This window comes from Dromiciops gliroides, chromosome 3 (genome assembly GCF_019393635.1).
Source record: "Dromiciops gliroides isolate mDroGli1 chromosome 3, mDroGli1.pri, whole genome shotgun sequence".
NCBI lineage: Eukaryota > Metazoa > Chordata > Mammalia > Microbiotheria > Microbiotheriidae > Dromiciops > Dromiciops gliroides.
Window position 1 is genome coordinate 569,982,723 of NC_057863.1, and position 25,575 is coordinate 570,008,297.

A 25,575-nucleotide genomic window follows, 5' to 3' on the forward strand; every position below is an offset into this window, starting at 1 on the left:
TCAAAAGAACACTCAACTTGGGAAAGGCACTCAAGTCTTCCTTCAATCAAGAGAAGAGAGGAGAGAAATAAAGTTTTTACTAAGAAAGGAATGTGGAAAATACACAAATGAAGACACAAGCATTCTGAAAGTGGTGGTTAAAAATGTATTATGGGGGGCAGCTAGGTGGTGCAGTGGATAGAGCAGCCCTGGATTCAGGAGGACCTGAGTTCAAATCCAACCTCAGACACTTGACACCAGCTGTGTGACCCTGGGCAAATCACTTAACCCCCATTGCCCCGCAAAAAAACCCAAAACAAAACAAAAAAATGTATTATGCACCTACCTAACTTTCACTTTTAGATACCCCTGAATGAAAAGGCTTTAGTTTTCTTTTCTTTTTTTTTTTGGGGGGGTGGGGGTGAGGCAATGAGGGTTAAGTGACTTGCCCAGGGTCACACAGCTAGTAAGTATCAAGTGTCAGAGACCAGTTTTGAACTCAGGTCCTCCTGAATCCAGAGCCAGTGCTTTATCTACTGTGCCACCTAGCTGACCCTCAGGCTTTAGTTTTCTCAAACCTCAAAAAGTAAAGCTCCTAGGATGGATGATTTTCAAAAAGGTACACTTTGAGAATGATTGTAGCTCTCAGATAAGTAGTAATTACCACAGGCCATTTCAGAGGAATTATCTCAAAGGAACTTATACTTTCTGAGAGGCCTAGAATCCTGCTTCTGACACCTACTACTTACATGACCTTGGGCAAGGCACCAAACCTCCTCACTTTCCACATATGTCAAATTAGGGGCTTGGACTAGATGGCTTCTCAGCTTTCTTTCTGTCTAGATCTATGATCCCATGACCTATAATGAGGAACCTTTCAACTTTTTAAAAAAAATTTGTGTGTGTGTGTGTGTGTGTGACAATGAGAGTTAAGTGACTTGCCCAGGGTCACACAACTAGTAAGGGTCAAGTGTCTGAGGCTGGATTTGAATTCAGGTCCTCCTGAATCCAGGGCCGGTGCTTTATCCATTGTGCCACCTAGCTGCCCCTACCTTTCAACTTTTAAAAAAAAGTTTTATTTCCATAAATGACAGAATCTAGGCATGCATACAAAAACAAAACTACACAATGCACACCACAAATCTGAATTACAAACTGTATAATGACCACCACCATCTCTTGCCCAGCTAGTTGTGCTACCCTGTGACCCAGGGGCCACTAAACTTTGAGTTTCCTTTAAGTAAAGGGGATAATATTTGGAATATTTATAAGCCCTCTCTTGATTTTTATGAATTCTGTACTGGTGGAAGGGGAGAATGCAGAGAAAGGAGTCCTGAGCTGAAGAAATGATCAGCAAATATTCCTCCTTCTCCTGACTGAGGGCCCAGCAAATACCTCAAAGGGTCACTCTGACCTAGCTGATAGGTAAAACAATACATTTACCACAGAAACCTACCCAGTAAATATAGCCTCCAAAACAGTGTTGGCTATTTTTGTCCCCTACAGTCTTATTTGTATTAGCTCACCAATGCTTGAAGCCAGGTTTTTCTAAACCAAATGCACTCTGGGCTAGAATTACTCAAGTATTAATAGGAGGACCTCTGGATCCAAGGGTCTGAAGTATAATTTGATTGTTGATGTGCAGTTGAATACAAAGCCGAGCACCATGTATTATAAGGTAGATTAAGTGCCAAACTACATGATGTACACTCTCCATCTGTAGAAGAACACCCATACAGGGAAAGAAATCATTGTTCTAGATAAAGTTAACATAGGGAGTCATAGAGGGCTAGTAGAGAGTCAGGAAGACTTCCATGAAGTCAGAATGACCCAGAGTTCACGGCTAGCCTCTGCTTTGTGCTGGCTTTCTGACCTTGAGCAAGTCCCTTAACTTCTGGTGAAGGTAACAACACTCTACAAATCTGTAAGTTAACCATTGATGTTCATTGCTGAGTTTTCTCAAGGACAGTTCCCTACATCACTGAAATCACAGGAGCTGGCAAGAGAAATGAGGACTGATGGATCTGCAGGGGGCCCTGGTATAGACTTTGGAGTCTCTGCATAGAGATGATAGTTGAATCCAAGGAGTCGATGAGAGCACCAAAAGAGAGATTCCCAAAGATGTATGACACGATGTTTGGAAACACATTCCAAGGAGAGACTGTTGCCCTCTCCTATATAAATAGAAATAGAAATAGACTCACATAAATAGAAAGCAAGTTTTTCCAGACAGACTTATAACTCATGGATTAAGCTCCAAATGTGGTAGTTCTCCTCAGTCATTTATTTGAAAGCTATTTTCCAAATTCTGTCATTTTTTTAAAAGATGGGTTTCTTTTTTAAAATGCTAAGTCTGACTTGTGTAATTTCCAATGGTAAAAAGAGTAAGCTGAATTTCTAGTTCAGTAAAACCCTCATCAACTCGAATTACACTGACTGAGAATTCATGACCATGTGGATAAAAGCTGGAAGGAAGGAAGGAAGGAGGGAGGGAGGGAGGGAGGGAGGGAGGGAGGGAGGGAGGGAGGAAGGAAGGAAGGAAGGAGGGAGGGAGGGAGGGAGGGAGGGAGGGAGGGAGGAGGGAGGGAGGAAAGGAAGGAAGGAAGGAAGGAGGGAGGGAGGGAAGGAGGGAGGGAGGGAGGGAGGGAGGGAGGGAGGAAGGAAGGAAGGAAGGAAGGAAGGAAGGAAGGAAGGAAGGAAGGAAGGAAGGAAGGAAGGAAGGAAGGAAGGAAGGAAGGAAGGAGGGAGGGAGGAAAGGAAGGAAGGAAGGAAGGAGGGAGGGAGGGAGGAAAGGAAGGAAGGAAGGAAGGAAGGAAGGAAGGAAGGAAGGAAGGAAGGAAGGAAGGAAGGAAGGAAGGAAGGAAGGAAGGAAGGAAGGAAGGAAGGAAGGAAGGAAGGAAGGAAGGAAGGAAGGAAGGAAGGAAGGAAGGAAGGAAGGAAGGAGGGAGGGAGGGAGGGAGGGAGGGAGGGAGGGAGGAAAGGAAGGAAGGAAGGAAGGAAGGAAGGAAGGAAGGAAGGAAGGAAGGAAGGAAGGAAGGAAGGAAGGAAGGAAGGAAGGAAGGAAGGAAGGAAGGAAGGAAGGAAGGAAGGAAGGAAGGAAGGAAGGAAGGAAGGAGGGAGGAAAGGAAGGAAGGAAGGAAGGAGGGAGGGAGGGAGGAAAGGAAGGAAGGAGGGAGGGAGAGAAGGAAGGAGGAAGGAAGGAAGGAAGGAAGGAAGGAAGGAAGGAAGGAAGGAAGGAAGGAAGGAAGGAAGGAGGGAGGGAGGAAAGGAAGGAAGGAAGGAAGGAGGGAGGGAGGGAGGAAAGGAAGGAAGGAAGGAAGGAAGGAAGGAAGGAAGGAAGGAAGGAAGGAAGGAAGGAGGGAGGGAGGAAAGGAAGGAAGGAAGGAAGGAGGGAGGGAGGGAGGAAAGGAAGGAAGGAAGGAAGGAAGGAAGGAAGGAAGGAAGGAAGGAAGGAAGGAAGGAAGGAAGGAAGGAAGGAAGGAAGGAAGGAAGGCAGGCAGGCAGGCAGGCAGGCAGGCAGGCAGGCAGGCAGGCAGGCAGGCAGGCAGGCAGGCAGGCAGGCAGGCAGGCAGGCAGGCAGGCAGGAAGGAAGGAAGGAAGGAAGGAAGGAAGGAAGGAAGGAAGGAAGGAAGGAAGGAAGGAAGGAAGGAAGGAAGGAAGGAGGGAGGGAGGAAAGGAAGGAAGGAAGGAAGGAGGGAGGGAGGGAGGAAAGGAAGGAAGGAAGGAAGGAAGGAAGGAAGGAAGGAAGGAAGGAAGGAAGGAAGGAAGGAAGGAAGGAAGGAAGGAAGGAAGGAAGGAAGGCAGGCAAGCCTGCCAAGGAAATTCACAGACAGACTCTTTCAGGAAGTTAGCTTCTTCTACTTGAAGGAATCATGTCTCCATATTCTTCAGCACAGAATGAAACTGTTAAAAATAAATTCCTAAGAACCTTTACATTTGGTAACCTTTTTAAAAGCCTCATTCTTGTCTGCATTTTAAAGTGTTAAACAGTTCATACTAGTTTGCCCTCTCTTCACTCCTCTCCCCCTCCCCTCCCCAGACCATTCATCTTAAGTGCTGGGGGTTTTTCTGTGTTCTGGAATTTAAGAAAAAAGTTTCTAGCATGTATACTGCAGAATCATGAAAATGTGGATCTTAATTCCCAATAGATTTCATTTTATTTGGGAGATTCATTATAAGGGTAACTTACGATACTATTAAAGAGAAAGAATCATTAATACCTTTGGAACAGAAAGTAGATTGTTGGAACACTTAGAGCAGCACATCCTTGTGGCATAGGGAGAACAAAAGATGAATCACCTAGGAACTGTTCCCTTGTAAGCCTGTTGGCTACTGACATATGAATGAAATAAACGTCCTTCTTCTGCTGGTATAATTTTTTTCTTAGAGGCAGGGGGAGAGACAGAGAGTTGGGGTGCTGATGGTGAAGATGGTTCCATATTTATAAGCATTATCTCTTCATTTAAGATTTAGAAATGACCAGATCTTCCCTCTTGCCTTAAAAAGGCACCAGGGTAATGCTTATCCAAACAAGAGAGCCTGCTTTTGATAAAGCACAGCAATACACAAAACCTCCTGAAAGTTGGAGGAAGTATCATACTTGAAGTTCCAAGGACAAGGAAACCATGTTCATTTTTTAAAAGTTTGAGATAAAAGTTGATGCATTTATAACCTGCTGCAGGGTTTTTCTACAATGAAGGAAGCAGCCATAGTAGGAATACTATAGTGGGGCCTTGCTCTAACACTGTCCTCAGGATTCATGACACAGACTCTGTTTTAGCTCTGGAAAACCTTGTCATTCTTGAGCTCCTGGACTACCTTATTGGCTCTTCTGATACTTTAAGAAACACAAACTAACCTTATATTGATGTCACAGTGGAAAGAGTTATAAAAGGCCCCATGCAAATAGATAAAATCATTGATTCATATGGGACTTTAATGTGTCCAGACCACTATACTAGACGCTGGGAAAGCTATGTCAGATTTACCTTGGTGACTTCCAGGAGGGATAAAAAAGCTTTCATTTAAAATATACTGACATACAAATTTACAATTTTCTTCCAAATCTAAACACATTACAACAAAATTTTCTGTACTGTCAAATAATTTAGACCCTTCTCTGCTTTTACCATTTCTACAGCCTGATTTCATTTCCTAAATTACTCAAAACATTCTGGATCATTAAAGCAAAACGATTTTTCCTTTATCTAGAAAACAAGAAAAACTGTACAACATTTTCAGTCTCTAGTGCTCAGAGTAGTCGGCTCCCATTAAATAGCCAGTAGCTTAACCACACTGAAGTCCTGACCTCAATCTTAAATCCTTTCCCCCTTATATCTAAAACTAAATATCGAAAACTTGTATCAAAAACTAAAACAATTAACTGTTGAGACTTTTAGCACTCAAGTATCTTGGAGAGGGCTTGGAAAAACCACACGCATGTATGGACAAGAACAATGGAAGCATATCCTTGGTCCACTAACAACTGACTAGTAACTAAGCCAAGAACCATTGAGTGGCTATTTTTTAAATACCATAAAATAAAAGGTGAAAAACTGCAACTCTAATCCCTTCCAAAGCATGAGACATCATAATAAAAGAAAAGATATTTTGGGTCAGAGTGACCTCAACTCTTCTTTGTGGAGTTCATCTCCCATATGCAGACATAGTAAATCAAGATGGTCATGTGAAAACCAGGCATCTGTCTCTTTGAAAGGGGAGGAAAAAAAGCTGGACCACCTAGGTCAAGGGCGAGAATTTTCAATACACAGATCCCAAGCAAATGGAGGGAAGAAGGACTCAAGATCTCTGAACAAACTCTTATGTCTTCCTGTCTACTGAAAGCAAAACCTGTGGAGATACCATGGAACAGCAAAAAGAACACTGGCTCTGGACTCAGGACCTGTATTCAAATCCTACCCAATTCTTACTACGTATGAGACCTTGGACAAGTCATATCACCTCCTTGGGCCTCAGTTTCCTCATCTGTAAAATAAGGGGGTTTCAACTACCTAGTCCCTAAGGCCCCTTCCAAGCCCTAGATCTAAGATCCCATAATACCTTAAGGAACAAGTTCTTAAGCAGAAAAATAAGTAGAGATTGTTCCGATGCCTAACATCCCAATAGTACAAGGAAGCCAGAGAAATGAAGGGATGTTCTATATTCTTATATCCATTATCCAGCTTCATCCATATGGTTTTCCTAAGTTTTAGATATACGCTTAACCCCAAAATTCCTTGATCATAAAAAAGAAAAAAAAATTTTTTTAAAGAATACTTTGTAGATTTTACAATAATGATTAAGACCTTCTAGAGGGCGTGTTTTGCTCCCAGTTTTTATTGGATTTCATGATGGTTGAGAGCCTACAGCATAAGAACTCCCTTCAATATATCACATCCATTTTATTTGCACACATTTACTTCAAAATTTTCTTACCAACTGTATAAAAGAGGAGCCACAGCAGTTAATTATATGGGAATGAAAATATAAATATACTAGTTATTTAGGTTCTTTCTTCCTGCCTTGTCAAACTTTTGATGCTCCGTCTCTTCCCCTCCAAAAAAAAGTAGAAGGGGAGAGACCTGTTGTGTCACAGCTGAGTTTACATGAAGAGTTTTGAAATTAAGTTTTCACAGTCAGCAAAGGCTTCCTATCATATAATGAACATACACAACAAACAGGTTACTTTTTGGCATAATGACTTGAATTTTGAATGGCAAATACTGCATAAAAGAAATGCTACCTAAGGCATTCTAGTGAAAGCTTTATTTTTTATGGAAAACTACTGGATTTGGTGGTGGCTCCACCCATTTTAAGACTTGAAAGTCAGCCATACTGAAACATCAAAATACTTATAAAACAATATAAAAAGAATAAAACCTAAATATGACCACGTTTTAAAGTGCAGGGGACAATGCTGACAAAGATGTCAAATGTGAATTTTTTCTTCTGCTACATGTTTCTGGCCACTGCCACACAATGTTTGGTATCTTTAGAGTTACCCCATGCAGGTTTTTCATGGAACTCAGCATTTTACTCATGTCAGAACTCAACTGCTTCTAAATAGAATAATGAAGAATTGCTTAATGAGAGGTATGACCTTGGGCAAGTCACTCTCTCTGGGCTTCAGCTGTCTCTTCTATAAATTGAGGGAGTTGACCCACATGATCTGTTAGGGCCCTTCTAGCTCTATTATACTGTGACCCCAAATATAAGGAAAAACAGCTGCACAAGAATGGTTTTAAAAATACTTTTAGTATTACAAATGAAAAAGAAACTATTTTACCCTCCAGATAATTATTCTTAGTTTTCTCTCATTATAAACAACCAATGTAATACAGGAGCCTGTCTGCTACAAAGCCTAAAAACTAACTCACAGCAAATTCTTTAAAAAGTAGTTAATCAGTCATATAATTAGACAGTGACAAAGTATTTTTAGAGGGAAAAACAGATTCACAAATAGGGCTCATGCTTGGGGCAGGTGTGATCTAGCACTATATGCATGTTGTACTACAAGCAGATCTTGCATCTCAAATGTACTGCCATTTAATTGGCTCAAGCCAGACATTTTGTGCCTCAATCTACCATACAATGGTCTCTCTGTAGGTCACTATTTGTTATTCTCTTTTTGGTTAAAGGTGAAAGGAGATGGAAAACATTCTAAATAAATCAATTCTAGAGAGCAAATCAAAATTATTCATGCCACAATGAAACAAGGCTGAATTTATTAGCTAGTAAGCAGTTGATGAATTGAGTTTTTCTGACCCCTAGTGCTAAAACAAGGCTGCCCCATCATGCTTCTCAGTCCCATACCCAGCAGAAGAAGGGGAAAACACACCAGTCGCCACACTAGGAGCTCAAGGTTCCCTGTGAGGTTACCTCTGCATCGTATCTGACTGCAGCAGAGAGCAATGAAAAGGCATTCTCCACAGTAATCCCGCGTTTGATGATATGCTGACAAAGTTTTTTCAATCTATTTTCACAGTAAGATGTAGCCAAATCCAAAAGACCTAAAATGAAAGGTGGGGAAGGAATTAATCAAGTCCATTACAATCCATGCTTCTATTTAATTTTTTTAACTGAACAGAGGCAAGTCAGCAGGATACTTCAAAGGGCAGTTTAAACATAAAAGCTCTTCCAATCCCTTCCCACCTCTCTGCCCCAAGCAAACTGTATAGTTTCTCCAAAGCAAGGAAACATTTTTCTCCTCCCTTTTTTTAAACATGGTTTCAGATATTCCTCCCCTAATCCCTACTGCCACCATAACTGGCCTAAATCTGAATTAGCTATTTTGGACTCTAGAATTAATGAGCCCACATCTATATTTAAATATGACCATTAGCTCAGTGTTTAATAACATTAATAGCATCAACAATTCCAAAATACTAATTTTTTAAAGAGAAGTTTACTTCAAAACGTAAGGCTAATTTGAGAATAAAAAAAAATTCAACTTAAGCTTTACCTATCTCAAAGATATACAATACAATACCCACAAGAAAGTATCATACACCTTAAATAGACCAAACCCAGATGATGTACCTATAGCATCTTCAGGTGGCAAGTCAACTGTGTCTGTGTAAAGGTACTGAAGAAAGGCACGATACACTGGGTAAGAAAACTGGTCTATTTCTATCACCTCTTTCATGTCCTCATTCCAGTAAGATTGGAACATAGTTCGAAAATGTTCGCACCTGAAAAGACAAAAACAAAGTTAACTGACCAAAAGGGGGATGGGGAGAGAATCAAACAGATGAAACATGAAAAGTAGCCTTAAAGCCCTTCCTTTTCAGTTTGGAATCTTTACTTAAGCTTCACATCCCACTCAGACATGCATCTCAGTAATCTTGTCACTGGCCTTGATGCCACTCTTTATGGAAAAGACATATAAAATGACTTCCCTATGGGCTGATTTACCACCCCCACCCCCACCACCCTGTAAGGTACCCTGTCTCTTTAAAGTCCTTTTCACATGGTACAGTTAATAATCAAAAGGGAAGAAAAAGGGGGGCGGCTAGGTGGCACAGTGGATAAAGCACCGGCCCTGGATTCAGGAGTACCTGAGTTCAAATCCGGCCTCAGACACTTGACACTTATTAGCTGTGTGACCCTGGGCAAGTCACTTAACCCCCACTGCCCCGCAAAAAAAAAAAAAAAAAAAAAGGGAAGAAAAAGTACTTTTGTGTAAAGGAAAAGATTTATACTAACTAACAACAGATGAAAAATCTAAGAGTACAGAAAAAGAACTTTAATTTTAAAAACTATCAACATATTTGTATAAGGAAAAATAGTTTTCAGATGCAAATCTAGCTACTCAATTTGTCTTGTGAATGATGTAAAATGATGCTTCTTATCTATGTGAACAATATGTTTTAAAGATGTAAAGAAATCGTTTCAAGGATGATAAAGGACACATTGGACCATGCGGAAAATGAGAGCTACAAGACATTAGAGTACCTCAACGCATTTATATATAATTGTTCTATGACCAAAGAGAGTAAAATTATATACATTGGAGACAGTGATACGATTTAAAAAGGACTCTAGATTTGAGCTGATGTGTAAGGAATGACCCCCACCCAAAAAAAAAAAAGTTAGACCCAACCAAAAATAGCTGACAAAAACTGACAAAGAGTTGTGAATTTTTAAGGAAAAGGTGAGTCACTAAGCTAGAAGGCTCTTACTTAAACCAGTGAAGGATACAGGAATCTTAGGGTACCTGACTTAGAAACAAGAAAAGAACTGAAGACACCATGGGGGCTGAATTGCTCTTGTACTCTCCAAAGCAGTCAGAAGCAGATACTAGACAGCAAGCTTTAGCTAAAATGATTGTTCACTGGCCATTTATTAAGTGTGTCTCAAGTACCAGGCACTGTGCCAAGCTTGGTGGAGAAAAAATTGACTTCCTTGGCCAAGAGCTTCAGTGACACCTGTTGTCTTGTGCTGACAATCTAGGGAATGGAGAGAAGTGAAGCTTCTCCTCTCAGGAGCTATTGCTCTCTGCTGCCACCTGTGACTTGAAAAGGAAAAGCTGTGCAGCTGCTTTGTTCTATCCTGTTAACATGGCTAGGATTATTTGCATGGCTGCGCCTGAGGAGCTTGAAGAGAAGTGCAATTCTTACCAAGAAGTTAACACTTTCTAAAAGCTCTTTTAAGAGTGATTGTAGAGTTACCCAGGTGGCACAGTGGATAGAGCACCAGCCCTGGAGTCAGGAGGACCTGAGTTCAAATGTGACCTCAGCCTTTTGGACACTTACTAGCTGTGTGACCCTAGGCAAGTCACTTAACCCCAATTGCCTCACACAAAAAAAGTGACCATAAATGGAAAATGTTTGTAAATGTTGTGTTCCAGTGGAAAAGAACATGTGCCCAGCTGAAGAGTGGCAAGGCAAGCAGCAAGCAGAGAATGCCTCCAATGCCAGCCAGAGATGTTAGTGACATGAGTGTTCCTTCCTCATGTGTCCACCTCACTCTCATCAAGGACATTGAGTACTCTGGTGGGAGAGTGTGATCCCGCTTTATATGTGCATTGTGATGTATCTTATCATTTACACATTAACTTTACTTCTTTTGTCTTTTTGTTAAGGTCTAAAAGTCAGAACTGTGAGTGGCTGGTTGTGTAAATGTTGTGTACCATGTGAATGCATTACATTTTGAGCTGTATGGGTAGAAAGTGCATCAGATGGGGGAACAAGAGAGTGGCAGCAAGTAGGTGAATAGGTTACCCCCCCCCTGAGAAAATCTGAATACAATACCATGGTAGTGGTCTATCTGGGAATCCAGTCCTAAAAATGTGAGCAAAATGAGTGAACAAGTCAACCCAATGAATGAGTAGGTATCAACTTATCACTCAAAGGGTCACTGGCACATCATTCACCTCTCACATACATGCCAGTTTGCCAACTATCGACATCACAGTCCCGTTACATGTTGAGAACTATTCGGTTTACCTATTATCTCACCTGTCTCCTGGAACACTATTATACAGGTTGCACCTATGACCTCCTAGAGCAAAACTCTTTTCCCTGGCCTGCATTTAATAGGATTGTCCCTATTAAAATATAAGCTCCATGATGTAGGGATTATTTCATTTTTTGTTTTGTTTTTGGTTTTTTTGCGGGGCAATGGGGATTAAGTGCCTTGCTCCACCTAGCTGCCCCCCGATTATCTCATTTTTCAATATTTGTATCCCCAGTAGTTATAGCATAATGCCTGGTACATAGCATTTAAGTGCTTTTTCACTGATCCACTTGTAAACAAAGAATATTTTCTTTTTAACTACTTTAGATACAGAGAGATATTATGCCTACTTCATTAAGTACACACTGACAGGCAGGCATACATAATTTATTTTTGGCAAACATGACTTCTGCTAAACTTTATTGAGAACTAAGCTTGTGGCCCAGGAGGCTGTAACAGTAACTGCTGGTGGAACTGTCCTCACTTGAAAGATTCCGATTGTTTCTTTTTAAAGGGAAGTAACATATAATATATAGAGTACTCAATTTAGATACAGAAAACCTGAGTTGGAATCCTGCCTTTAGACCCTTTCCTATCTGGGGGTTTGTGAGCATGTAACAACATTTAAGAGGCTCAGTTAATCATCTGTAGTGGATTTTTTTTTTTGATCTGTGATTTCACTGGTATAGAGCCCTCCCAATGAGTAAGCTCTCAACCAATGAAGATGAGAACCTGCTGTACACTTTCGTCTTAGAGAGGTACCCAAACACAGAGTAGTTGAGTGGATTGCCAAAGGTCGCACAGTCATTAGGTGTAAGAGGTGGGACTGAAACCTAAGTCATCCTGACTACAAGGTCTATTCTCTATCCACTGTGCCACACTGTCACAAAGGGAGAATAACTGTAGCACTGTTTACCTCACAGGGCTGTAATGAGGAAAGACTTTTGGAGACACAAGTGCTATATAAGCATGAGCTGTTATTACATTAAATATATTATAACTATGTATAGGCTGAATTTTAGTCAGTTATATATTATTCTACTGACTTGTAATCTTTCCTAATTTCTCATCAATTTTAAATTAAAAGTCACTACCAATTGAACATTCTGAATTTCTTTACCCTATCAGTGTCTCATCTACTTTTTTTGTAAAATATTTTAACTACACAAAGATTCCTACTTAAAGAAAAACAAAAGATAAATCTTTTTGTAAACTATCCCTTTTGAAATAAAAGTGTTTTTTAAAAATTTATCATAATTTCATTTTTCATCACCTTCATTTCTGAATGTATCCCCTCCCCCCTTCCTTACTCAGTGAATTAGCATTTGTGATAAATTTTTTTGAAAGTTCAAAGAAAGGCAGTTCAGCAAAACTAAACAACCCATCAGGTGAGTTTCACAGTATATACAATGTTTAACACCCTTCATCACCACTGATGCAAAAAAAGAGCATTCAGCAACTTTGATTGTGTACATATCAGATATTTCCCTAGAATCTCTCTTGAATGCTTCAGTAAGGTATAAAGACAACACTGAGTCTAAGGAGGATGCTAATGGAGCTCCAGTTCCAGCAGAAAGCTTCAAGTACAGTCTAACAACAAACTGTACTGTACACCTCTTATTTAAGTGAAGTTCAGATAGGCTCTTCATCAAAAGGTTTGTCACTTGGCAAAGAACTGTTTCAGTCACAAAACGGAAGAGTTGGCATCTTTGTCAGTGGAAAGAGTACTCAGGCACTCATACCCACTAAATTACATACATCAGTACTTTAAGGTTCCCTAGGAGGGCTTAAACTGAAACAATTCCTGTTCTTTTAAAAAAATTTTAAAAAGAATGGCTAGAGTTAAACACAAAAGTATTTCATCTGAAAAAATCCAACAGGGCAGCTAGGTGGCGCAGTGGATAAAGCATCGGCCCTGAATTCAGGAGTACCTGAGTTCAAATCTGACCTCAGACACTTGATACTTACTAGCTGTGTGACCCTGGGCAAGTCACTTAACCCCTCATTGCCTTGCAAACAAAATAAAATCCAACTGCAGTAGTTTTCCAAGAAAGTAATTACTAAAGTTTTCAGACAGTTTTTCTCAGTTCATTCCCTCCAACTACTACACTGATTGGACTCTTTGCTCCCTCATTTAAGGTTACTCATCCAATGGAACAATGGTTTTCCTTTCTTGTTCCCCTAAATTCTAAAGAATAGCCCTGCAAACAGATGTCTTCCCCAAACACAAGAACAATTCTCATGATTCTGTGAAGGTATAGAGAAAATCACTTCAGATATAAAACATACACACAATATCACTTTATCTCTAAGTTAGTAAAACATAAAATTTTATTTGTAATTAGTAAAAATGGATAAAATTCATGCCATCTACAAGAGGGTTGGGGAGTGTAAGTAGGGAAGTATGTTATATACCTTATCAAATATGGTCACTACACTGGGTGTTTTTGCTTAATTGTTTTGCTTTGTTACAAGGGAAGGATTCAATTTAAAGGTGAGGGAAAGTTTCCAGAAATCATTATGATGTCAAAACAAAAGGCATTTTTAAGGGCTAAACTGTACTATAATATGTATGTCTGAAGGTTGGTTACTAGTACTCTCAAAAGAAGCCTCAAACCCTGAGAAAGCAAAAAATTTAAATAATAATTTTGCAATACAGTTATTCACTTGTTAGAGCTTACATGAACATACCGGATTTTTAAAACAGCTTTATGGACATGAATGTATTTTCCATCCACTCGGAACTTCAGATCTGCAGTGTCTGGACTATCAAACTCTTTCTTCAACGACTCTGCAACTGTTAGAAAGTCTTCATGCTCTGCAGAGAATAAGCCAGTCACATAATGTATAATTATGTATAATGTATAATCTTAAAAATACTTTATTTACTGATCATTGTAGGGGAACAGATCAATACAATGGAGAGCTCCACTTGGTTTTTTAGGATAGCTAAAACAGCTGCCAAATTCTATCAAATATTTTAGATCAGCAACTACAGTATATTTAAAGTCCAAATTCTGGTCCTATATTCAAAAGCACTGGGTAATTGTTTCAGAACAAAACAAAGCTCTGAAATAGTCCCTTGCAAACAGAGCTCAGGCCAGAAATGCTATAAACAAGCTTGGCTCAAATGTCAAGAAGCACTTTTCTTCCTTCCTCATTGGTCTGGTCTTAGTCAGCTAGATGTGGTTAGGACCTTCAATTCAAGACCAAATGTCCTCCCTGCTAAAACAGAAGTGGGAATTCTTATTGGTAGTACAAAGGCACTCAGGCTCAAAACCACAGAGTCACCTTTGACAGAGCACTGTGTCTCTCATTTAGTGATTCTATATCCTCAGTATCTATCATCCCCACTGACAACCTGGTTCATGTTCTCATTTCTTCCTGACCAAAATGTAAAGTATAATATAAAAAGGCCTTTAAAAAGTATAAGCTTAAAGGAATATTTCATATTATGTGAATAGAGCTTATTATGCAAATTTTGTAAGGTACCCAAAGATGGCAAAAACAACAACAAAAAACTGAACACATTTTTTTATTTAAAAAGGGGGGAGCAGCTAGGTGGTGCAGGGGATAAACCACTGGCCCTTGATTCAGGAGGACCTGAGTTCAAATCCAACCTCAGACACTTGACACTTACTAGCTGTGTGACCCTGGGCAAGTCACTTAACCCTCATTGCCCCACCAAAAAAAAAAAAAAAAAGACACAGGAGGATAAAGAAGTTCTATGAGAGACATCTTTTCAAAGCAGTTAGCACCATTTTCCCAAAACGATGCTACCCTTGAAATTTATTCTTGAGTTTATCTCACCTACAGAGAGAAGGCGCCATGTCACAGCAGGAGTGGCAAAGCAGGCAAACACATCATCTGTGCAGGAGAAGTGGGTGAGGTGAGGAAGAATCACTGACTGACCTCGACACTGGCCCCACATATACACATGGCCACCCTGGGTCTTGGCAGCAGAAGTGTGGGCAGAATGACAAGCCGCGATCTCTACTACCCTAAAGAGTTGCCAAGAGAAAAATGCATAACTCATTTTTCATGGAAGCCTGAAACACCATGCAAGGTCACTCAAGTTCATGCCTGGAATACCCGGGTCAAAAAACAGGCCACATGCAGATACAATTTCAAGCATCAAATGAACCAGTGCATAGACTAAGGAAAGAAATATTTCTTTCCTCCTCCCCTATCTTGGGATGGTTTAAGTGAATAAAATATGGGGTATTCAACGTTGTTTTTAGAAAAATTAACTCAGAAGGAAGGTACAGAGGCTCCCTCCAAATGAGACACGAACACAGCAATCATGACTTAGCAGACATTATCCTGTGGCCTATACAATACCAGTAGAGCTGCATATTCAATACAAAGTAAGTTCTCCCATCAGAAAAGTCAAATAGTTCATTGGGTTGTTAAGTATTGGTAGGGGTGGGTGTCTGCTTTAGTGAACTTCCAGGTCTTAAAAAAGAAACATGCCCACATGCTCTAAAAACCCACCATCGATACCCAGCAAAAATAAAAGCCAAAATCATTCATTTAAAAATGTTCCTTCTAAGCAAAGCCATAGAGCCAAAACCTCAAGATATCTCAGATACAAAGTGATGTAGCAAAGATGATAATCCACATTAAACAAGAAGTACATATTCATTTAGAGGTAAATGAAATCTATTCCTGAAAGCACATATTAAGACATTATACTATTTGACTGAAAAGTCTGTACTTCGTATTGAATTACCAGATGAAGACAGCCCCTTTCATTCTCTTTTGAATGGGGAAAACACACTTTAAAAAGAGAGAGAGAAAGAGAGAGATGTGTCTATTAACTTTAATAAGACAGTAACAAAAATGTCCTGCTTGAGTCTATTTTTCAGGGTTTTACTGCTGGTTAGATCATTGTTTTATATAGTTGTAACCAGTGCTGCTTTCCTCATTCTTACATCAATATACACATATTTTCCCCATGTTTATCTGAAGTCTTCATAGTTGTCATCACTTATGATATATTAATATTTTATTATATTGCAATTTGTTTAGTCATTCCCAATGGCTGACGGCATGGATTGTTTCAATTTTTTTTTTGCTATCACAAATAATGCTGCCATTAGTATTTTTGCATAGATGAATAATCTCTTTTCCCTCTGTTAACTGCATCCATAGCATATAGTTTGAGTATCAGGATCACCAGGGTCACAGGACATAAAGAATTTTAGAGCTTTTATCATATCCAAAGAAGAGTTTGCCAACTCAGTTCCCCAAGTAGCATTAATAACATGGGCCCTAATTTCTAACCATTTTAACCCTCTTCCCCAGTCTAATAGGCATAAGATAGTACTGCAAAGCTATTTAAAATTTTTCTTGGGGCAGCTAGGTGGCGCAGTGGATAGAGCACCGGCCCTGGAGTCAGGAGTACCTGAGTTCAAATCCGGCCTCAGACATTTAACACTTACTAGCTGTGTGACCCTGGGCAAGTCACTTAACCCCAATTGCCTCACTAAAAAAAAAAAAAAAATTTCTGATTACATTTAAATATAAAAATGCACGTTATATTTCTCTGACTAGAGAATTTGTACAATTTTCCAAGTGGCTGGAAACTTTTGCATCTCTTTTTTAAAAAACATTTCCTTAGTCTCCCTATCTACTGTGGAATAGATTTTAGTCTCTGAAGTTTGTTTCGAATTCCTTCAAGTGTCAGATTTTTCAGTCAGAAGCTGACAAACATTTGAACCTACATCTTATGTTCTTTTTACTCCAGATAGTTGTTACGAGGACATGTGTTTCTAATTTGTTTCCAAAACATAAGAACTTTATAAAATTCAGTGACATAGGCTGACAACTTTCAAAAGTTTTATAGGCACTCACATCCAAGGTCATCCCGGCTGCCACAGATCCTTTTGCTCAAAGTCGAGGAGCATCCCAACAAATACATTAGTCACAAGTCCCAAATATGATGCAAACAGATCAAAAAGAAAATACACATACCTCTAGTACACAAGCTCACAATGCACACACAGTCCAAAAACATATTAGTTACTGCAATATTACCTTTCTTTTTCCACCATGATCTGTGCTGGGCTTAGCAGGTTACTTTTACTGCCAGTTCCTAGCTGCCCATAAGTGTTAGCTCCCCAGGCATACAGCAAGCCCTCATCTGTTAGTGCTAGTGTGTGTGCATAGCCGCAGACAATCTGCAAGTAAATTTAAAGGGTTACCATACACAGGAAAATGGAAAGGGGGAGGGGGAGGGGAGGAAATTATCTACTTAAACATTTCAGCCAGTTTACTGCAAAACATTCATCCACCATCAGAAATGAACGACCATTCCCTGGTGTTTAAAGCTAATGTATGACATTAGCCAATAAGCACTAGGGAGGAAAAAAATAGCTTTAGCACTACTGAGCTTTTTAATGGGTTTTCTATCAGGCACAACTGCTACATGGGCCATCACTGGGTTCTTCTGATTGTTTGAACCTTGGGAAGATAATGTACTAAATTTAGAAGGCAAAGAATCAGAGAGCTTTTGAAAAAACGTGATTGACTCTTCTAAAAATATTTCTATTTAAAGCATATCCCATGTCAATTACCCAGCTGAGATTTTAGATGTACTTACCTGAAGAACACACACACTGTGTAAAGCTGCCACTCTACAAGGGGTCAGCTGATTGCCATTATTTCCCAGGCCTAGCTGACCATTGCCGTTATAACCCCAGCCATACACCTTGTGGAGAAAAGAAAGATAGCAGGTTTAAGTTGTTAATCAAATAAAATAAATCAAAAAGTAATTTGTCTACATCCAAATCAGGTGGTTTCCCTTTCAAACATTCAAAATACTATTTTGTTCCATCCTACACTGATAATTTGCTCAGCTGATTCATTTCTAGACAAAAGAACTCCAGGTCTTCCCAGAGGCAGCTGATAGCACAGTGGAAAAAGTGCTGGGCCTGGAGTTAGGAAGCCTGAATTAAAATCTGGCCTCAGTCACTTACTAGCTGTTTTACTCTAGTCAAATCACTTAACCTCCGTCTGCCTCAGTTTCCTCAACTGTAAAATGGAGATAATTGTGCACCTCCCAGGGTGGTTCTGAGGATCAAATGAGGTAAGTATACTGTCTGACACACAGTAGACTGTAATAAATGCTTATTCCCTCTGCCTTCCCTTCCCTATCTAAAACCAGCTTCTCCAGATCCTGCTCTAACTTTTCTGTTGAAGTTGGTTTCTGTAGTCCTGTTGTCACAAACAAGCTGATTACAGAGCAAAGAGCTACTGTCTCCATTTATCTTCAAACCTCTTTCTACCTACCCTCTCCTATTATTTAAACAAATATTTTGGTCGCAGTCACAGTTTAAGAAATATGAAACTTATTCAAAGAGTACATAAAATAAAACAATAGTTATAGAATTCAGCATTTTTATGAGGTAAAGAAGTTAGAAGCATTAAGTTTTCATTTTGGTGTAATCATTGTAGCTTTTTTTTTAAGAGATAAAGTGATTTCTAGGTTGAAGGAATTTTTTTTAAGTTTGAACATTGAAACTGTAGACCAATTCAAAGAAAAATCTGTAATCTATTTGCCTTACTCACTTATCTTATCCCAATCGTAAAGCTATCCAAAGTGAATTTATTTTTCACAAAATTGTTATATGAGAGCATTATTTCTCCCCCCAGATACGGTCTTGTGAGCTTGTTGGTATGAGGGGGCTCTCAGTGAGAAAAGTCTTTCAACCATATATGTCAATGCAAACTGACAGCTCTTCTGAAACTTAGTCTTAGGGAGTTCCCTGGGAACACAGAGTGACCTGCCCAAGGTCACAAAGCCAATATGTGTCAGAGGCAGGCTTTGAGCTTGGTTGTGCCCAACTCTGAGGCCAGGTCTCCATCCACTATGCTGGTCTGCTGCTTCAATACTCAAGTCATGGACATATTAAAGCACTTTTACTTACTGATACTGAAGTAACAAGTCAATTAAGTACCATTTAAAAACTATTTCATCAGAATGAATAATAGGCTCCTTCACACGGGTTGAGCTTCCTGAACTCAAAGGGTGATAATCCTTCTGAACTCCACTTTGTTTGGTCAACACCACACAACTGCGTTTGGTTCTGGGCACCACTTTTAAGACATATCTCGATAAACTAGAAAGCATATGGAGGAGGGCAATGCAGATGGTAAAGGACCTTGAGTCCTTCTCATCAAAGGATTGGCTGAAGGAACCAGGAAGGAAAAACGTAACTTGAAGATTCAGATAAAGGGTTGGGGAAGGCAGGTTGGAGAGTCAAAGACCTGATATCTATCTTCAACTATTTGAAAAGCTGTAATAGGAAAGAGATAAGAGACATACACCATCTGGTCCCAGAGATTATAACCAGGGGCAATGGGTGAATGTTTCTAAGAGGCAGATTTAGATTAATGTCAGGAAAGACTTCTTTTTGGGGGGGGGGGCAGGGCGAGGCAATGGGGATTAAGTGACTTGCCCAAGGTCACATAGCTATTAAGTGTCAAGTGCCTGAGGCTGGCTTTGAACTCAGGTCCTTCTGAATCCAGGGCCAGTGCTTTATCCACTGCACCACCTAGCTGCCCCAGGAAAGACTTCTTTTTTTTTTTTTTTTGGAAAGACTTCTTAATAATCAGAGCTTTCCAAAAGTAGAAGTAGGGGATGTGGGGACACTGAACATCAACCTCTCTGGCATGTTTTATTTCTACTGGGCATGAGATGGGACTAGACGGCCACTAAGTCCTTTCTCACCCCCAATTCTGTGATTCTATAACAAGAAGTAATAACTGAGAAGTAACTATGAAAGACAAAAAGTAACTGATCCACTAAAAAACCAGCTGGCCCCATATGCTGTGAGATTTCATAAAAATAAATCAGCAACAATACAAAAGTGGTTTTGCAACTGTCTTCTATTCCATATTTACTGAATACAACCAAGTAGATCTCTAGAAAGGTACTCTTTGCTGATTGAGAAGTCTTAATTAACCAGTATATATGAACTTAATAAGAAAGGGTATTTTTCATATTATTTTCATTTTCATTTTATTTCATTTCATTTTATTTTCATTTTCGTATTATTTGTAGAAGACAAGTTTCTATTGAAAAGCTTTACAACCATTCCACTTAGAAAGCACAGACATACATTCAACATACCCTTAAGTTTCAGACATTATACATTTGGATCTTACCCCAAAGAAAAATAATTTAAACTCATTGGAATGAATATCTGTATCAAATCAAGTTAATTTCTCTCAAACTCAACTTGGAATTTAGAAGTTTCACACTGGACAGATAACAGCCTCCTTAAGTCTCAAACCACTATCCAACAGTGCTTCCCTCTGGGTAGATAATATTACAGAATTAAATCGGTGCTTTGTCATGCATCAATAGGCTTAATTACATGAAGAAAGAGAGTTCTTCTCAATTTATGCTCCTGAGAGAGATTTAAAAAGATAAAAGGCAGAAGATCTTACCTCACCATTGTCCAATACAGCCATTGAAGAGGTCTGGCCACATGCTATGCCGACCACCCTCTTAATGTGTAAACAATTTGTGACTTTCCTAGGAGTTGGTTGATTTGCTGTAGATCCAGACCCCACTTGACCGCAGTTATTATAACCCCAAGCATAAACCTGTCCCAAGTGGAAACAAGAGGGAAAAAGGGAGAGTGTGGTTAAGAGTTTGAGCTCTGAGAAAACATTCTAATTAGAACACCCAAATGCAAGGAAATTCGTTTTAATTTTACAAAGACATGAATAGAAAATAGTAACTTTTCAAAAAAAAACCAGAAGCCTGGAAAGAATGGCAATTTCAAGTATGAAGTACTCTAGGGGCAGCTAGGTAGCGCAGTGGATAAACTGGCCCTGGATTCAGGAGTTCCTGAGTTCAAATCCGGCCTCAGACACTTGACACTTACTAGCTGTGTGACCCTGGGCAAGTCACTTAACCCCCATTGCCCCGCAAAAAACAAAACAAAAACAAAAAACAAAGTATGAAGTACTCTTTCAAATATGCTTGATGAAAGGAATTCTTAGTGAGACCAAGGCCTTAGTGAACTCATCTCACTCTGAAACTTCCCTGGAGACTAGGACTCCAAATTAGTGGTCAGTTCAGGCTCTATGTCAAACTTCTCCTTGGGCACCCTGACCTTCTGAAATAAGTGAAGTTGATCTGAGTTGATACTGCTATGTGACTATCCCATTCTAGGCTACTTTACCCTGGAAACACCAGGACTATTCTAGACCCATCTTAGTTGCTAGTACTTCTAAGGTTCTAAAATTCTATGACTTTTCCATATTAGGAATAATTTTCAAAGCTGGATCAGACTACTTCCTTGACTCTATCTTAGGGATTCAAGGCCCAGATGTACATAGCACTCCTATTGTATTTCATCATAATGTTCCGGACTCCTTGATCCAGACCCACATACTCAGGATTGAGTCAAGGCCAAATCATCCTCTGGAGGTGGAGAACAGCAAGGAGAAGCAAGTTATCATTTGCTTGGGGAATTATCTCATAGAATTTGGCTCTGGAAGATACCGCAATCAAGGCTGCTCAAAATTTTTCCTATAACCATACTACCAACCTTCAAAGCACTGGGCCTTACTTTTTTTTTAAAGTTTATTCCTTTGAAAGGGTTAAAAGATAAAACCTGATATTTTAAAAATACTATTTTTAAAAGATAAAAAATACTGATAAAAAGGGGGCAGCTAGGTGGCACAGTAGGTAAAGCACCGGCCCTGGATTCAGGAGTACCTGAGTTCAAATCCGGCCTCAGACACTTGACACTTACTAGCTGTGTGACCCTGGGCAAGTCACTTAACCCCCATTGCCCCGCCCCCCCAAAACAATATAATAACACTGATAAAAAAAACTTTGTTATATGAGATGGCTCTCTGGGAGGAGGGATACTTGAGATAAACTATGGAGATGTAACAAACAGAAAATATCAATAAAAACTTTTTAAAAAATCTGATATTAGTAATAGACTAGCCCAGCAAACTGAAGCACAAAACCATCTTAGTGAGGAAAAAAATTTGCTCATTTTTATTTATATGTCTTATCTTCCTCTATACATGGTAAGTACCTTGAGAGCAGAGGCTGTTTCTGTCTGTATTCCCAGTGCCTAGCCCAGAACAAGCACAATGCCTTGTTGACATGACTCCCTAATGTGTCAGTGTGGAGATTTCAGAAAACACACTCAACACATCTGTCCACATTTTCTTTTCTTAAAAGTGTCCCTCTACCCTCAAAGTTTCATTGTTATTACATCTGATCTTCACTTACCTACTACAAAACCTCATGTCATGACTTCCAGAGAATTAGATGTTCTCTCCTCAAAACTGTGACTGTTTTTCTAGTTTTAGTTCATTTTGTGTCATCCCTTGCTTCCTTCCACACAGCTGTCCCCTCTCACTGCTTGTTGATGTGACTATAGCAAGTAGTATCATCTGCTGTCTCCTATAACCTCCAAATAACAATGTCTGCTGGAGGAAAACCGGCATCCAATATTTAATGACCTCAACCTGAAGATAACTATACTCGTCTCCTGTGGACATGTCCATGCTTGAGGACAACTATCTTCCTTCTTTACAAAAGCTTACTTCTAGGTGCTAGCTGTTTCTCAGATGGCTGAGGTTGCTGAAGTCTGACCACTATCCAGTGTTGTGACTGTATCTCATTAGATCAGTGCTTCAATAAACTTCTTGCATTGCAATTCGAGTTGTATGTATTACTGCTGAATAAAATCCAATGTTATCCAAGCAGAATGTAGGTTAGACCTTTAGGAAAAAAGTTTTTATACCTGGTTACTGGGGGAAAACCTACTTATAAGATACTTTTTTTCATGCTGAAAGATTAAACATACATACACATGCTCCTGACACCCATGTACAGTCAACAGATCCAGAAGTTGTTGGGGAAGGGGATGGAGGATGTGGATTCAGACTACCTTTTCTCCACCCACAGCTCCAACTGCACCAAAAGATATACAATAAGTATGACACTTTATGTAGCCTGAAAAAGAGCTTAAGTTTGCTTTGAGGTGGGCATCAGAAAAGTTGCAGCTTATGAGTTATTATGAAGCAGTACAGTTTTCTGCACCCTGACTTTCAAAGATGCATATCAGCAGATGCAAAATTTATACTACGCTCAACTGCCTTGGAACAAATACACATAGTTAAAATGGGCATCATAGTAGAACTACTTATTAATGTATACATTGTTTTCCCCATTAGAATGTAAGCTCCTTGAGGGCAGGGGCTGTTTTTCCATTTCGTCTTTCCAGAGTTTAGCAGAGTGTCTTGGCACACAGTAAGCGCTTATAAGTGCTTACTGACTGATGGACACAAGGCCATAATTGGGATTTTTAAAAGCACACAAAAGTATTTTGTAAGAATAAAACCTACGTAAAAATTAGCTATTATGTCATTATCATTCTTATTCTTATCCTTATGTGATCTTAGGCCAGATCTGACAGTTGCCACAAACATCAAGGCCCCACAAAAGAAAAGTAAACAGAGGTTTATTTAGTAGTAAAATGAGACCCTGCAAAAAAAAAAAAAAAAAAAAAGACCTGAACAACAGTTGGCAAATTATGTCATAGTGTATTAGCAGCACAATTTCTTGTTTCAGCCAAAAGCAAGGAGCTGAATAAGCCCAACTGTACCACTACCAATACAGTGTTACTAAGTCATAATGTATGCTGTAGTAAAGAAAAAAATATGATCACATTAAAAATGTTTATGTGATCCAAGAAAAAAAAAAAAGAACTGTGGAGTATAGATGCTGATTGAACCATACTATTTCTTTTGTTTTGGGTGCTGTTGTTTTTTTTTTCCTATTTTGAGGTTTTGCATTACTGCCCTGATTTTTTCTCTTATAACAGGATTAATGCAGAAATAGGATTAATTTTATTATGGAGATATATAGTGTGTGTGTATAGATATATATATATGTATATGTATATAGATATATAGATATAACCTATATCAGATTACCTGCTGTCTAGGGGAGGGGGGGGAGGGAGAGGGGGGAGGGAGGGAGAAAAAATCTGAAATTGTAAAGCTTGTATAAACAAAAGTTGAGAACTATCTTTTACATGTAACGGAAAAAATAAAATACCTTATATGTAAAAAAATAATAAATAAAGACTGCCAATAGAAAAAAAAAAAGTTTATGTGAGAAGGAACTAAATGTTCATGGTTGCCCATGTAGGTTGCCTTCATTAGTAATAATAATAATGATAACAATAACAATAACATCATAGGGCACTTACCTCTCCATCAGCTGCCAGAGCCATAGAATGATGTGAACCACAAGCAACTTCAACCACTTGCTTAATCAAGAGATTAGTACAAAACTTGAATGGGAGCAATGCCTTGATTGGTTTGTTCCATTCCCAAGCTGGCTATATCCATTGTGACCCCAGGCATACACCACTCCATCTATATAAAATGTTCACATACATCAAAGGTTTCAAAATAAAATGGGGAGAAAAGGAAGAGGGAGAATCTCTTCTTCTCCCAAATGACACCTACCTTATTACATTTCTACTCTTTCATTCTTCATATCTCTCATTTATCCACCCCAATTCACCCCATTCTCTACTAAGTCACAGTGCAGGAGAGAAAAAGCTTTAACTAAAAGACTTTTCTCACAAATCTTGATGTCTTCTGTTTCTGAAGGTTATATTGGTATGAAATGTTACAGGTACAAAAAATTTAATTCGCCAAAATTTAACACTTAAAAAAAAATACATATAAGGTATAGGAAAATGCACATTGGGATTAGCACCAAAGGATCTGTTTTGATCTGTTTTCATCAGTTTTGACCTATATGAATTTAAGCAAGTCAATTAATCTCTCTGGCCACAGTTTCCTGATCTGCAAAATTGGACGGGGACGGGGGGCAGAACAGAACTGGAGGTCCAATGACTTCTAAATCTATGAAACATGAATTTTTACTATCACTTCATAATATATGAATATTTTCTAAGGACCAGGATTGGTTCATTAAAAGCATTATGTCAGCCACATATACAAAAATATAGCTGCTCTTTTTGTGTGGCAAGGAATTGGAAATTGAGGGGATGTCCATCAATTGGGGGAATGGCTGAACAAGTTGTGGTATATGAATGTAATGGATTTCAGAAAAACCTAGAAAGAATTACATGAACTGAGTGAAATGAGCAGAACCAGGAGAACATTATACATAGTATCAACAATATTGTGTGATGATCAGCATGATAGACTTAACTCTTCTCAGCAATACAATGATCCAAGATAATTCCAAGGTACTCATGATGGAAAATGCTCTCCACATCCAGAAAGAGGAACTGTGGAATCTGGATTCAAATTGAACCATACTGTTCCTACTTTTTTTGTCTTTGTTTTTTCCTGAGGTTTTTTACTTCTTGTTTTGATTCTTCTTTTCACAGAATGACTATGCAGAAATATGTTAATGTGATTGGTACATATATGACCTATATCAGATTGCTTGCTATCTTTGGGAGGGAGAAAAATTTGAAACTAGAAATCTTAAAGAACAAATGTTCAGAACTATCTTTGTAAGTAACTGGAAAATAATCAAATGTTTTTATGATTAAAAAAATTATGTCAGAATAGTCTTATAACTAATAACCTTTAAAAAAAGGAAGA

At 39.0% G+C, this 25,575-nt stretch overlaps 1 protein-coding gene across 1 annotated transcript in view; it reads right to left on the bottom strand.

Moving 5' to 3' along the window:
- RCBTB1 (RCC1 and BTB domain containing protein 1) overlaps positions 1 to 25,575 on the bottom strand; it is a 56,268-nt gene that overhangs the window by 2,631 nt on the left and 28,062 nt on the right. Inside the window, 10 exon segments of the mRNA XM_043994828.1 lie at positions 7,858 to 7,988; positions 8,518 to 8,669; positions 13,627 to 13,753; positions 14,746 to 14,936; positions 16,975 to 17,117; positions 17,540 to 17,647; positions 20,392 to 20,550; positions 24,195 to 24,275; positions 24,277 to 24,306; positions 24,308 to 24,363. Of these exon segments, the coding sequence (XP_043850763.1) occupies positions 7,858 to 7,988; positions 8,518 to 8,669; positions 13,627 to 13,753; positions 14,746 to 14,936; positions 16,975 to 17,117; positions 17,540 to 17,647; positions 20,392 to 20,550; positions 24,195 to 24,275; positions 24,277 to 24,306; positions 24,308 to 24,363 (1,178 nt within the window).